The sequence below is a fragment of the Globicephala melas genome, chromosome 16 (assembly GCF_963455315.2).
Source record: "Globicephala melas chromosome 16, mGloMel1.2, whole genome shotgun sequence".
Taxonomy (NCBI): Eukaryota; Metazoa; Chordata; class Mammalia; order Artiodactyla; family Delphinidae; genus Globicephala; species Globicephala melas.
The window spans coordinates 77043566-77057569 of NC_083329.1; the positions used below are offsets into that span (position 1 = coordinate 77043566).

At 44.9% G+C, this 14004-nt stretch overlaps 2 protein-coding genes across 8 annotated transcripts in view; one reads left to right on the top strand and one right to left on the bottom strand.

Annotated features, from left to right (window-relative positions):
- HEATR1 (HEAT repeat containing 1) overlaps window positions 1-6075 on the top strand; it is a 50011-nt gene extending 43936 nt beyond the window's left edge. For 2 of the 3 annotated variants that reach the window (XM_060286846.1, XM_030839487.2), the window contains 3 exons: window positions 507-665; window positions 2334-2442; window positions 3419-6074. In XM_060286846.1, coding sequence (XP_060142829.1) covers window positions 507-665; window positions 2334-2442; window positions 3419-3507 — 357 coding nt within the window. In that variant the 3' untranslated portion in view covers window positions 3508-6074. Of the gene's footprint in view, window positions 1-506; window positions 666-2333; window positions 2443-3418 lie in introns of all 3 variants that reach the window. The other variant, XM_030839485.2, reaches the window with a different exon arrangement.
- Window positions 1194-14004, bottom strand: part of LGALS8 (galectin 8) — a 34293-nt gene continuing 21482 nt past the window's right edge. For 3 of the 5 annotated variants that reach the window (XM_030839493.3, XM_060286848.2, XM_060286847.2), the window contains exons 4-10: window positions 13731-13941; window positions 12679-12798; window positions 11796-11852; window positions 10994-11020; window positions 10172-10260; window positions 9283-9448; window positions 1195-6527 (exon numbers count right to left, since the gene is read on the bottom strand). In XM_030839493.3, coding sequence (XP_030695353.1) covers window positions 6378-6527; window positions 9283-9448; window positions 10172-10260; window positions 10994-11020; window positions 11796-11852; window positions 12679-12798; window positions 13731-13941 — 820 coding nt within the window. In that variant the 3' untranslated portion in view covers window positions 1195-6377. Of the gene's footprint in view, window positions 6528-9282; window positions 9449-10171; window positions 10261-10749; window positions 10873-10993; window positions 11021-11795; window positions 11853-12678; window positions 12799-13730; window positions 13942-14004 lie in introns of all 5 variants that reach the window. The other 2 variants (XM_030839491.3, XM_060286849.2) reach the window with 2 other exon arrangements.

Here is a 14004-nt window from a genome sequence, read left to right on the forward strand (position 1 = left end):
TGAAATTTTTATTTCAAAATTGATTTCTCATTTTTCATGGATATATTAATAACTTATCTTTGTAGTGGCATTTACCGAGTTTTACTTTAAATTTTTTCAAATAAGAGATATGATGTAAGGTGTATTAAGTTTTTAATTCTTAAAAACTGGGTTCATTGAGAATGTGTCAGGGTCTGGCTGCCCTCCTCTCAGAGGTTCTGCAGGGGGAAAGGGATGATGCTAAGGGCTGTGATTCCATTTGAGTTCTTATAAGGTAGTAAATTTGCTCTCTTTCTCTTGAGAGCAAATAGTACCTGGTTTTTTTTTTTTTTTTTTTTTTAACATCTTTATTGGGGTATAATTGCTTTACAATGGTGTGTTAGTTAGTACCTGGTTTTTGAGACTAAACAGCACCTTGGTTTTTGAGCCTGCTGATACCAGGAAGGGTAGTAAAGTACTATATACATTGAGTATTTTCTCAAACAGCAGTGAGACCCGTTGCTCAGTCCTTGTCTCACTGTTAACAGCTGGAAAACAGGCTTGGAGGAGAAGAGACGTTCCAGGAACGGGTGACGAAGCACCTGATCCCGTGCCTTGCACAATTCGCAGTGGCCATGGCAGACGACTCGCTTTGGAAACCACTGAACTACCAGATCCTGCTGAAGATGAGGGACTCCTCACCCAAGGTTAGGAGCCGCAGGGCCAGCAGGGATGCTGTGCGCTCTCCCTGGGGCCTCACCGGTCTGCACTGCTGCGTGTCTTCTAGCACCAGGGTTTGGCTGTGTCAGGCAGAAGGTTGAGCCTGGGAAACTTGGTTTTCTCTTACAGGCCATTTACAAATAATGGCAGTCCTCCCCCACCCCCATGGTGTGCTAGGCACGAGCACTAAAATACTTTACACTTTTAAATATTGAAAAGACTTGAATTCCTCATGTTTCTTATGCACCATTTAAATGTCAGTGTGCTCCCAGAGACAGCATGCTTTGTCTACAGAACATTCCTTTGAGTTAGAGCAGAGTCCCTGTTGTGTATCGATCTCAGGCATAGGACTTGGTGGAGTAACGCACGGTAAGGGCTAGCGGTTGATGCCCATTAACGTGGGGGGGGGGGAATGAGCGGAAGTTTGGAAGTTTTCAAACTGTTCTAGCAATGAATCGCCATTCCTCAAGCTAATTATCACACTAGAACCTCAGGGGATAAAACAGACTGAAGCAGAATTTTGTTAATAAATTTATTAGTTGAAATTCACAGCATTTATTAGGAAGTAATGAAAACAATGAGGCTGTTTCGATGAACCCCCAAATTTTATTTTATTTACTTATTATTTTTCAGATTAATGTTTTTATTACTTTAATTTTTTCTAGTTCAGTTTCCTTCTTACACATGAAAGGATCACAGTGCCCAAAGTTTTCTTTTTCTACATTGGCTTGAAAGGTCTTGGAAGTAAAATGTAATTAACAAAGTGTATTTTTCTTATTATGCTAATTCTTCTTCACAGATGTATGGATGGGAACCCCCAAATTTTAAATTGTAGGATCTTAACAAAGTTGCAGCATTAAATTTGTTGTTTTGTAATATGTTGTTTTGATAGTACAATATCAAGAAAATCCTGATTGAACATAGGCAGTAACAAACGTTTTTTCAACAACTCACTTTGCTCTATCCAAATATTCTTTACCAGAATTACCCAAAACCAGAAAGAAGACTAACATAGCTTTTGTTTCAAAGTGAATCACTAACAAAACAAACAACTGGTTGCATTCCTTGTCAGAGACAAGTCGTGAGCAACACTCCAATCTTTTAAGTTCCAAAACTAGGACATTTATGACACAATGAGTGTGTTTTTTAGTCAGGCTGAGGTGAGGGTGTGGCCAGAGCCGGCGCCTGGCCCCTCACACAACCACACTGTGACCCCAGTCAGGGTCCTGAGGACGGGAGTCCTGCCTGCAGTGGCCGGGGACGCGGTCCTGCCAGGTCAGCATCACCAGCGGCCAGGCCAGCTGGCGGCTCCAGTGCAGTCACATTTGATGACACACTTGAATTTGCAGGTGGCATTTTTACTGGTTTGTTTTAAGAAAAATGTTATAAAAAGACATTCACATGAAAGGCTTGTAATTCTAGAACACAGATTGAAAAGCACTGATATATAAGGTTGCCCATATTATAGATGGATCCCGAATTGTTAAACAAACTGGTATTCCAAGATGAAAGTTGGCCAGAAAGTGAAATAAACTCACGTGAGGCTAACAGTTTAAAATTCGGAGCTGATCTCAAGTTAGATCATAAAGTAATACAAGAATACTAGTTTTTTGTTTTTTTTTTTAATTATTCTTCACCTTTTTTATCCCTTTCAGGTTCGATTTGCTGCTCTGATTACGGTGCTGGCACTGGCTGAAAAACTAAGAGAGAATTATATCGTCTTGTTACCAGAATCCATTCCTTTCTTAGCTGAATTGATGGAAGGTAATTCCCAAACTATTAAGAAATAATTAGAGTGAACTTCTGTGGGAATGTGCCCAATGAGAATGCACATTTGGATAGCCTGTGATGAGCTCGTGTCTCCAGCCCTCTGTGCAGAGGCTGAGCTCCTGGTTTGAGTGGGGTGCACGGGCTGCCTCATTGTCATTTGAGATTTGTTTATAGCATAATCTCACTATCTTTACTTTTGTGTTTTTTTGCTGACGGTGCAGACTATGATACTGTTTTTCTTTAACCTCATGCATGTCTGTGATTGAATGTTTTGGTCCACAGATATAGGGTTATTATACCAAAACATCCAGTGCCACTAAGGCTGCAATGGGGTGGCTGCCTGTTAATGACCAGCACTTACTCTGTGCTCTACGTGGATGATGTCGTTAATCCTCACAAGGCATATGCCGTTATCCCCCTTTTATAAAGGAAAAAACTAGAGGCTTTAAGAGATTAAGTAATCTAGCTGATAAAAATGTGTGACAGGTGGAACTGGGGTTTAAGTCCAGGTTTGCGCAGTTCTGGACCGACGGCAGAACGAGCACTGTGCCACCACGCAGCCCAAGAAATAACAGTGCAGCTTATTAGCGGGGTGGTGGAGGCGAGTAGACAGATGCCTTCACGTTAGCGATTCACTGCTGATCCAAAACCAGGTGCCTGCACCTTTGTTTCCTCCCTCCTGGAGAGGGGCTGTGTGAACTACTAAGAGTGGCATCGCTAGGCATCTGGAATTTTCGTTTGTGCACCACTCTTTTGGGGTCTGTCTTATTCTGCTTCCCCAGTCCTAGACCGAAAGAAGGGAATGAAGGCAGGAAAGAGGAAGGCAGAGGAGGGGTTTCCAGGATGGCTTCCGCCTCAGGACTGTGCTTCATTTCTCTCTTCTGACTGACGGCCAGCGAATGCGAGATGTGAGGAACCAGGCTCTGAGAACTGAGGCAGGAAGACTGACTCATTTTGATTTTGTTTTTAGATGAATGTGAAGAGGTGGAGCATCAGTGCCAGAAGACTGTTCAGCGGCTGGAAACGATCCTGGGAGAGCCGCTCCAGAGCTACTTCTAAAGCCCTGATCTCTGGTATTTCATGCTGTTCAGGGGTCAGACTGACTTCTCATATTTTTATCTTGGGTGTTTAGGACCATATTACTTTTGGTGCCGCTAACACCTACTTGGACTTCTTTACAAAATTCCCACCTGGTTTGTGCTACCACATAAGCCTCTCCTGCCAGTTGTACAGAATATAGAAAAAGAGTAAATGATACATGGTATTTTTATACAGACTGCTGTTTGTTTAATTAAGACCGTCGATGATGGTCTTTTCTGAGTGATGTTATTACCATTACATACATGATTAATTTTAGCACCCAAAGCTAACCCCCATTTAGACTGTAAAGCCTTAACTTTCCTGGTAAAGGACTGTCTTTTGTACGTAGCATCGGTGTCAGAGATTTCACTCAAAGCAGCTCTTTACTTCAAGAAAATGAGAGTTATTCAGCACCCAACAAGAATGCTTTCAACTGTAAAGCCATTTGGACTTTTACTTTTCATTTTGGGTAGATGACACTTCAGTCTTAATTTTTGCGTGTGCTCATGGAGGGGAGTAGTTGTGGGATGCATTTTCTGCTCTGGAATATGATCGTCTCTCCTTTATCCTTCAGTCTTTTGGGGGGCAGGGGGTGGAAGCAGTAGGCTGTTTATAAAACAGCCACACCTCACTGCTCCCACAAATAACGAGGGCTCAGAAACACCAGGTGGTAAGAGGGAGCCCCTTCAGGGTTAGAAATGCTCACATTTCTATCGGTGGTTAACCAAGGATTACTTTTATGAGGAAAAAAGTAAACAACAGATTTTTTTTCAAAGCTTTGAAGTTCTCCAATCTCTATACAATGTCATGGTGAAGCTGCAAAGTGAGGGTGCAAATAAAAGTAAACAAATCTGCCTTTATTTTGTTTAAGGCATTTTATTTATTTATGCCTTTTTAAAATGTAAGGCCTCTAAGCACTGTTGCATAGGTGTTCAAATCAAGTCTGAAAGCCCTTGATCTAATTTAATACAGAAACTTAGTGTGGAATCGTGACAAGCAAAGGCTGATTTGCAGCCTGGAGACGGAGTTTGCTAGGAACACATATTTCTCTTTATGAAACATCTCAACAGGATTCATTAATAAATGCTAATGGCTTCTTTTCAAAAAAAAATCTTAAGATTTTATATTTATTCTATCAAAGAAATGGTCAGCCTTCTTAGTATCATCCACATAAAATGAAAATGAACTATGTTTAAGACTTACAGGAAACAAGGTAAGTGGGCTTTTCTTTTTTCCTAAGTGGTCCACCGTTTCCACCATCTGCCAGGCCCTCTGATGTTCTTTTCTGGAGGAAAAAAAAACCTTGGGGGATACTAGACCCTTCTTGCCTTCTACAGCTTTCCCAACATCCTCTCCTCCACCAGTGTTTTTTTGTTTGTTTTAGCTTGGCAAGACTGGGCATAATAAATTAATATGACAAGGTGGAAAAGAATTAAGTGCTACACTGAGTACTTTTTAAAAGTAAGACTGGTAACAGTATTTTTTCCACTATAGGGATACAAATAATACCTAACCAAAAGCTGTTATGAAAATATTCCCAAATCCTGGCAGAATTCAGCCCAGCGATTTAATATAAAATGATCTGACTGATCTAGCTTTTTACCTCCCCACTCCCAAGGCTCTGAAATTCCCTGTGACAAGATCTGACCTGTAAGAATTCTACAAAGAACTTCTGCCAACTCTCTTCAAAGAATAACAGAAAAAAATACAGAAATGCAACAACAGTTTAACTTGCTGATACAGGTTTGATTTTAATCACTGAAGGGAGAACAGCGTTTTGATCTCAGTCACTAACGATGACGGGGTCGTCTTAGAAGAGGAGAGGCAGTGCTGGTCTGCGTGCAGACAAGCAACAGGCACACACGGCCTCTCTCTACTTCACTGGTCTCTGCTGGTGTATTTTACTTTCTGATAGGGCCTGTTCTATAATCAATCATTAAGTCTAATCTTGACATTGCTTTGTTACCCACAAACATTTTACAAATTGAATCCATCTCTCGTCTACCTTAAACTTTCAGAGGAGACCTCTGACTCACCCTAAATTCCAATATTCTAAAATAACCATTTACTGGTACAGAAGATCAGTGGCCTGGAGATTGACATCAAGTTAATTTCAGTACCATTTGGTTTTGTTCGTTTTGCTTTGTTTTTTGCCTCTATCTTGTGCTGTGTTCCGATCTCATAATGATAATTATTTGGTAATGCTTACAGCTAGAAGATATAAATATTATGCTAAAGAAAATTGCCAGATGTAGGTCAACATCAATCCTCTCAATTACAGGATACGATCAAACACTGGGTATGAAAGGCAGCACTGCAGGAAGAGTGGTGTCGCCTATAGTGTCCTCAGGTGATCTAACAGAATAATTCTTTTAAGTGCCTGGTGAGTTTATGTAGTGCGTGGAGGAGAAACAACGGCACAGTGGCAAAGCACGGAAGGTTCTGAGCTGAACAGAACAGGGAACGTACGTGCCTCACTGTGCCCTCCCAGCTCCCAGCACAGTGCTGGCAAAAGACAAGCGCTCCATGCAGGGTGGCTACTGTGTTACAGCAGGCTCTTAATAAACACTTGTTGAATGTGAAGTAGGTTTAAAAAAGAGGCGGCCAGGGTACAGGAGAGAGAGCAGAAAGGCCTGTTATAATAATGGCTATAAGCTGCTGTTGCCTCAAATGTCCTCACTTTTTGCTTGACAAAGTCTCACTGCGTGACATGGACTGAGGACACCCAGTAGGACTTACAGCTCATTTTAACAATATATATAAACTGTATCATGAGAGTAAGATGCATTTTAACAAGGCCAGTGTTACAGAAGTCACCTGTATTTCAGTTTTTGTAGCACACCTGTCAGCTACCAGCTCCTTACTTCCAGTAAGTGGATATCGCCATCGATTTCCAGCGTGTCGATATGACTCAGGTCTTTAAATCTGTGTCTGTACTCCAGGCTGTGTACACCGTTTACTGCAACCTTGAATTCTCTAACATCACAATAAATTATCATCTGGAAGGAAAGTATACACAACATTAGTGGTGCCCCTGGGCTTAAGAGTTTGTTTCCTGCACACGAACAGGCGTGTCAAGTAAACCATTTGGTTTCCTCTCCCAGCCTGCCAGCGCCGACTCCCTGCTGCAGTTTCCAGGATCTGACTAACGTGTATCTGTAGTGGCACTTTCTGCCTTGTCCCACTCCAGGAAGTGGCTCTCATGTGCCTGGACCCTCACACTGTCCCCAGGGCCTGCTGGCTTCCTGTCCTCAGCACGCGCCCTCTCCTGCCCTGTGCTCCTGGGGAAGTGGCAAGCCGCCCTCCTCGCCGACACTTGGGAAGGAGAAAGTGGCTGACCGTGACACTCGTTCACAGAAGAGCTGGTTCCCAGTCACAGGCTGGTACCAAGGGGCTTGGATCCTCACTTTGCTGCCTCAAACTCTAGGGTCTTGGGCAACTCGGACAATATGAAATCTCAGAAGTTTAGGTCACTTGCCAGGGATTGCAGAGCTGCTTGGTGACCCTGATTCGCATCCTAGCTCAGCACCTCTTGTCTGTTTCTCCAAAGCTCTTCAAAGCTCAGTGTTCTATGAACCTCTGAGTTTTGGAAGAGATTCAGTTCAGAGTCCTCACTGGTGTTAGCCCTTCAGCGTTAACTGCGATCCTTTTAAATGGCTCGCACACCTAAACCTCTTGCTTCTGCTACCATGCTCCCCGTGCCAGTCTGGCCACTGACTGCCATTCGTTTCCCACCCACACTGCAGAGGCCAGTTGGGTGAGCCCACACTGTGCTCTCCCCGGCACTCCCCGCCTCCATCCCCGGAGGCCAGACTGAGGCACAAAATCTGGATCTGCAAAGCAGCCAACGGAGTGTCTTTTTTCTTTTGCTAGGACTAGTGGAAATGGCTGCTGGGGGAGATTAGGAAGAGGGGGAAATTCCATGGATAACAGCAATAGCTGACACAGATGAAGGCGCAGGGCTATACAGAGAACTGGGGAAAATAGCCATAACTGGGGATTATATGCCCACAACAATGGTGGAAATCCCAGTTTCAACCAGGTGGAAGGGACCTTTGGTGATGGACATTTAACAAAATCTCAAGAGAACACAAAACACACAGCCTTATGCTCAGAAGGGAAAACAAACTGGCATTAGACGGATGCAGTGGGAAAAGAGTTCTCTAGACTAAGTCAGAGCAAGTGCAGAGCCAGCACCTTATGTTACAAATGGAAGAGAAATGGCAGGAAGCCTAGTGGACACACTGTTGCAAAACAAAGTACATACATGCAAACATGGAACACCAAGATCCCTCAACCACCTGAACAGCTCCTAAGAACATTAATTTGATAAAGAGCTCACAGATGACATTACAAAACCGAAAGATAGTTTTTAAATGATTCCAGCTGGAACTAACAAGTGAGTCTGAAATGCCATGGAACAGAAGATACTGTTTAAAAGCAAAGCAATGGCTTTAATGGAAAGATCTGAGAATCTCAATGAAAGCCTATTAAAAAGGCAGGAGTTTAAAGCTATCACTACAAAAAAACTGACAACAGTGATCCCACACGAGGACAACTACTCTTGCTGAAGTAGAAAACTAACAAAAGGAAAAGATTATTTAAGAGAATGTGTTATTTTCCTCTTTTATTTTGATACAGTAGTCGCAAACTTGGGGCTCAAATAGGCCAGAAAACAGGTCACGAGTTTCCAGTCACCAACCACAAGGATCAGCTTCCTGCCGGAGCAGCCACCTCTCCCTCCAGTGAACCCACGTCACCCTTCACACCCTGACTGCCGCCTAGTCAGCAACCCCTGTGCCGCCCTTCCGACCTCCAGCGACTTGTCCGTATCATCCCCGAAATCTGTAAAACCCAGATTACCTTCACACCCCCACCTCCTTCTGAATTCCAAACGAGTACCCACCACTTCCAGGGAACCTGTGATGAGCTCGCTCCTGTCTATCACTCCCCAAACCAGGGCACTGCATTAGACAGGAATTTACGGATAAATATTAATGCCAAATCACCACCTTCTGTTCAGCCTGATGTTCACACTTCTAACAACTCTGAGGAGTCTTGCGAGCTCCAACCGTCCAGAGCATGTGACAGTTTAAAATGCTGGAGAAGCCACGACCGAAATCAGTGACCCTGAATGACCACGTGAGCAGTGAGCCACGTAAGCTGGTGAGGGCACCCAGCCAACCCTGCAGCACCACGTGGCGAGACTCCCCGGAAGCACATCTGGGGAGAGGCTGTGTTAGAACATTCGCACCTTTGGGGGCTCAGGACTACATGCCTTCAAGTCCCGGTAGTCTAAATGTCTTTCTTTGAATATATACAAACAGGACCGCCTGGAACAGAGTACTGCCACCTAAGCTGTGTGTCACCGAGACGACGGATAGTGCCGGCAGTCTCATGGCTCCTACGTCCTCACGTTCACTTAGGATTAAACGTGCTACTCCCGCCCTGAGACAAGGTTCCTGTTCAAATTCCTATTAACTAATATGGGGTTACACAGAAATTGTCATTATGAAAACATGTCAGATAATTCCAATGCAAATAACGTGGCACTCGACTGGCTTGGCCATTTATGCTGATTATTTGCGTTATAAAAGACGGCATTCAAAATACAATCTCCAAATAAACAAAAACCACACACAACCTCCACATATTAAGTTGGACTCAATTTAAATGGACCATTTATCTTGCATCTTACCCCTGCTCGCAGGATTCTTTTTCCTGTCCCATTTTCAAAAAAGATAATCATCTCACCTCAAAGTACATCCCAGGACTAAAAGGGAAACAGGTAATATTTCTCTCTTCTTCTCCCCAGGACTCCTGAAGAAAAGAATTTCTTACAAATGCTTTAACATTCAGGCGTGGGTTCAGGTGGAGAGCAATATCCCTGGATTTTCCTGATAGTAGATCAACAGCAAAGCTTTTGAGAGAATTTTAAAACACTATTAGCCAAGTAGAAGAGAGGAGTCGAGTTTCTGCAATTTTAACAATCAGAATGATTACACAAAACATGTACACACAAGGACCCAGAATGCCGATGAAGGTGAAATTTAAAATTCCGAGTCAGCACACCGTTGGTATAAGTATGTTATTTGCAAAATAAAAATATGAAAAGCTTTAAAATCCACATTTAAGGCTACAGGAAGAAATTAAACGGTTAGAGCAAGCGACCCAAAGGATCACGTCTGCTGCAAGAACAGGGTCCTTCCAAGCAGGAAGTCTCAGCATTTACAATGCCCTGTTCTTCAAAGTGTACTACTTGCTAGGAAATAGCTCTCATTTCAAGCTTGCAGAACTCTGAACACCTCTGGAAAAGGTTCTAAAAGCAGGAATCTTATAAGACCCATGGCAAGGGGAACAAGCCCTAATAAAAGTGATCTGCTCTCACAGAGCTGCCCTGCAGTTCTACAAGGGTGGGCCTCGTGGACAAAAATGCCACCCTCCTGTCTGGCCACAAAAAGCCGAGGTGCCGCCAGCTGCCAGTTGTCAGCAGTCTAACTTCATCTGGCTTTAACAGTCTCACTTTTCAAATGAAGCTTATGACATTAGCCCAACTTACACCTCACGAGATTGTTGACAGGGTTACAGCTGTAAGAGACACGCAGCAGCAGCCGCGTTATTACGGCCACTTACTGATACTGACCCTTTGGCGTTTGTATTTACTTCTCCTTTTATGACAACAGTCCGTCCAGGGCCCATTGAGGAGTTCAACCTCGCTACGAATGGCAGAGTCTGCAAAGAAATCCCAGTTAGCATCAGGAAGCCTGCAAAAAGGGATCTTGAGGGAAAACTGCCAGAAGACACTGGGAAATGTTTAAAGGCCATGAACCCCATGAAGGGACAGACCAAGTCTGCCTTGGTCCCAGGTGGGTCCCTGGCTCACAGCAAACACTCCATTTTTCAGACAATGAAATGAATGGATGTGGGGAGGGACCTGACATCCTCTGCCTGAGTGAAATGCCCTCTGAGAAAGTCACCTCGGCTGGCCTGAAGCGTGCACTGCCTTCAGCCCGGAGGGGAAGCAGCTGAGGTAGGGGGAGCTACAGAAACACACTAACGGCTCAGGGACCTGATGTCCGGTTGACTGATAGCCGTCCAGGACACCAGTGCAAACACAGAGTGGCTGCTTTGGGCTTGTACTGAGGGTAGCAGTTACGCATATCAGCTAACTAACATTAAATACTTGTTAGACAGAATTAAGAAAATTTTGGCTCTTCAAACCTTTGACAAACAGTCGGTAGGTAGTATTTTGGAGCAAGTCAAAGTGTGATTGGCTGGCGAACCTTTGCTCTTGGTGTAGACACTTCTGGGGACGATTTTAGAAATGTCTCCTCTATTACTAGGCTGTAGGGAAACAGTTCTGCAATAAGGTATGGAATGAATGAACCTGTCTTCCAAGGCTTCAACTATTCATTTCCTGGGCAATCTTATAAAAGGTTCCACAGGTTATAGCAAAAATACTTACAAACTGTGACATGCCAGACTTCTGTACCTATTGGAAGAGAAAGACAAAATACAGATGACTGACAGGGAAGAAACACGTTTTATAACATGAGCAGTTGGATCTTACTGGCTGTACCACCCAGAGCCTGGGCCGGTAGTGCCTGCTCCACTCCGGTGGGGGGACATGCAGGTGGCCAGTGCTTCCTGACCAAGTGCTTTGGAGCTGCAGAGTGCCACTCAGGCTGGGAACAGACTGACTGTCCTGTTCATCTGAATCCTATAGCCTCCGCCACAAGCTGAGCCTTTCCCGAAGGCCACATGTGGGCTTCAAACACATTTTCCTTGTTCTTGCCAGGGTGCTCCCCAAATGCTGAGATTCTAGTCTGTCTAGGAACGTGCTGAGATCAGTAAGGCCTCACTTTCTCCACACTAATAACAGCAAAAAATGTCTGAACTGCAGTTGTTTCCACAGGGGGAGAAGATACACGTGGAAGTTCGTTTGCCCATGCACTGGCTGTGCTCACTATTTATAAACACCTCCGGATAGGCCTATTCAGCAGTTCAGAGAGTTCTTTGTACAGAAGATTGGTGGGTAGTGGTCAGATCCACTGAGAGTCTAAACAGCAAAACTTATAGCACCTGGCACCCTGAAGTATATGCCTCAATTTTCGAACGATTACTTCCAGCCTGTTAATTACTAAAAATATAAGTTTTCATATTAAAAACATAGTTTTTTTAAAACTCAGCCTGCCTGCCACCTAATTTACATGGCAACTAAAAAAACATTTTTAAACTGGTGGTTGATTAAGAGATTTAATATTTACATTTTCTTCACTTATCTTTGTCCATTCCAGAGTAGATGCTTGGCTACTTCTTAAATCCTGAAGAAAAGTTCAGATTAATATTTAACATCCATCAGAATTCTAAATATAACCTGCTTGACATATCAACAAAAATTATAAATGGTATTAAACATGAAAATATGACAGAAAATTATCCAAAAATGCATGAACATTAGCAACCTTCTCCCCTCTGTCAAGCTGGCAAATGTTAAAATCAGAACTAATGTCAAGAAGAATGTGAGCAGGGGCCTCCCTGGTGGCGCAGTGGTTGAGAGTCCGCCTGCCGATGCAGGGGACACGGGTTCGTGCCCCGGTCTGGGAAGATCCCACGTGCCGCAGAGCGGCTGGGCCCGTGAGCCATGGCTGCTGAGCCTGCACGTCCGGAGCCTGTGCTCCGCAACAGGAGAGGTCACAGCAGTGAGAGAGCCGCGTACCGCCAAAAAAAAAAAAAAAAAAAAGAAGAAGAATGTGAGCAAATGAATACAGATCTTGAGACTACTTTGTTTTACTCTCTTTGGAGGGCACGTTAGCAATTTCAATCCTAACTTAAAATGCAGGTACCCTTTGACGTCCCGCTTCTAGGAAACAATCCTAGCGAACTGCTCCACTACGCTCCTGCATCAGGGAAACGGCCGCTCTCCAGCTGTAAAGGCTGTTTGTTTTGTTGTTACTGTTTGGGTTTTTGTTGGAACCATGCTAGATTTGAGATCCTACAGACAAGCAAGCCCTGGTCAATGATTAGCATCCTACTAGTCTGAAAGATTTACTTCCAAGAAATTAACACACTAACGAGGGACATATTTACACAGTTTTCAAGAAAACATCACCAAAGACCCCCTGCCGCCCCCCATGGAAGGGGACTGACCGAGCTGAAGCTGAAACCCACGGAGTGAATGATAACTTTGCCATAAATGCCCAGGGTGTCGATCTTCTCTAGGCTGATCCTGTGGGCGTAGATCAGGGTATGTTTTCCATTGACAGCCACCTGGACAAACACAGAAGACAGGTCCCCCCCACGAATAAAACAGTTAATAAATGCATTTTAGCGGGTACCAGTGCACAGGGCGCCTCCCTCTCCCGCCAGATGTCAGTACTTGTAGGAGTGTCGGGAAGACACGCCGAACACAGTACAGTCTCTGATCTCAAGGAGCTGAAAATCCCATTGGCGGGCAAAAGAAACACAGGAAAAAAACCAAAGCTCAAGAGCACGGACAAGCATTAAAAAGAACGATCCAGACCCAAGTACTCCAATGGCCAGAGGAGGGATGAGGGGAGAGAGGAGGTTTAGGGGAGAAGTGCTGGTGGGAGCAGGCTCTGAGAGTCAGAGGGGTCTGCACCTCGGGTGGGGAGTCTCCACCTGAGCCGTCAAGTCCTCCACAGGCTCGTGGGCCAGGAGGTGGAGGCGCCTCCAGGACCACACACACCCGAGGAAGCAGCGGGAGCACTGACGACACGCAGCGGGGTTGCTATGAGCTCCTCTGGGTCTAGAATCTCAAGATCCTACGGGACTAGGCTGCGGCAGGATGCAACTTTACAAACCCCGACTCCCACGCCAGGATCCCATCTGTCAGTTCAGACTCTCCCACCCTGCGGGTCCTGCTGCCTGGGGTTTACTTTCCCATCCTGAGTGTAAGGCTGTGCCAGGTCAGAAGGAAGCTCAGCCCTGCGAGGAGCAACGATCTAACAAAATCCCGCTGCGCTGGCCTCGCCCTCTGCCAGCATGGCGACCCCGGCAGGGATGCTGGCTGTGCCCGCCTCACAGCAAGGTCCCCGCCGGGCCCTCCTCTAGAGGAACATGATAAAGGCAAACTCTTCCTCTGGATTTAGGACACGCAAGGGTGAGTTCACTCATGTGAAAAGCTTCCCTCGTGCTTATTCTCATGAATGAGGATCTAACCCCTGTTCTCCAAAACCTGCCTGGAATTTGTCTTTCAGCACCATGATCACGATCTCAAAAGATTTTTCTTTATTGAAAGGCATGTCATAGGTGATCTCTTCCCAGCCCCACTTCTCATTTTTCAGAGTGTTGCAAACAATGCAGTTGGCCCTTCTGAACCGTGGATTGAAATGAAAGGCCACGTCCGCTCGAGGTTTCACGCTGCTGCCACACTGTAAGTCCACCTGGAACCTGAGGAGGGGAGGAAACACAGGCTGCGTGAGGACTCAGGGAGGAAGGCGGCCTCGCAGGCCC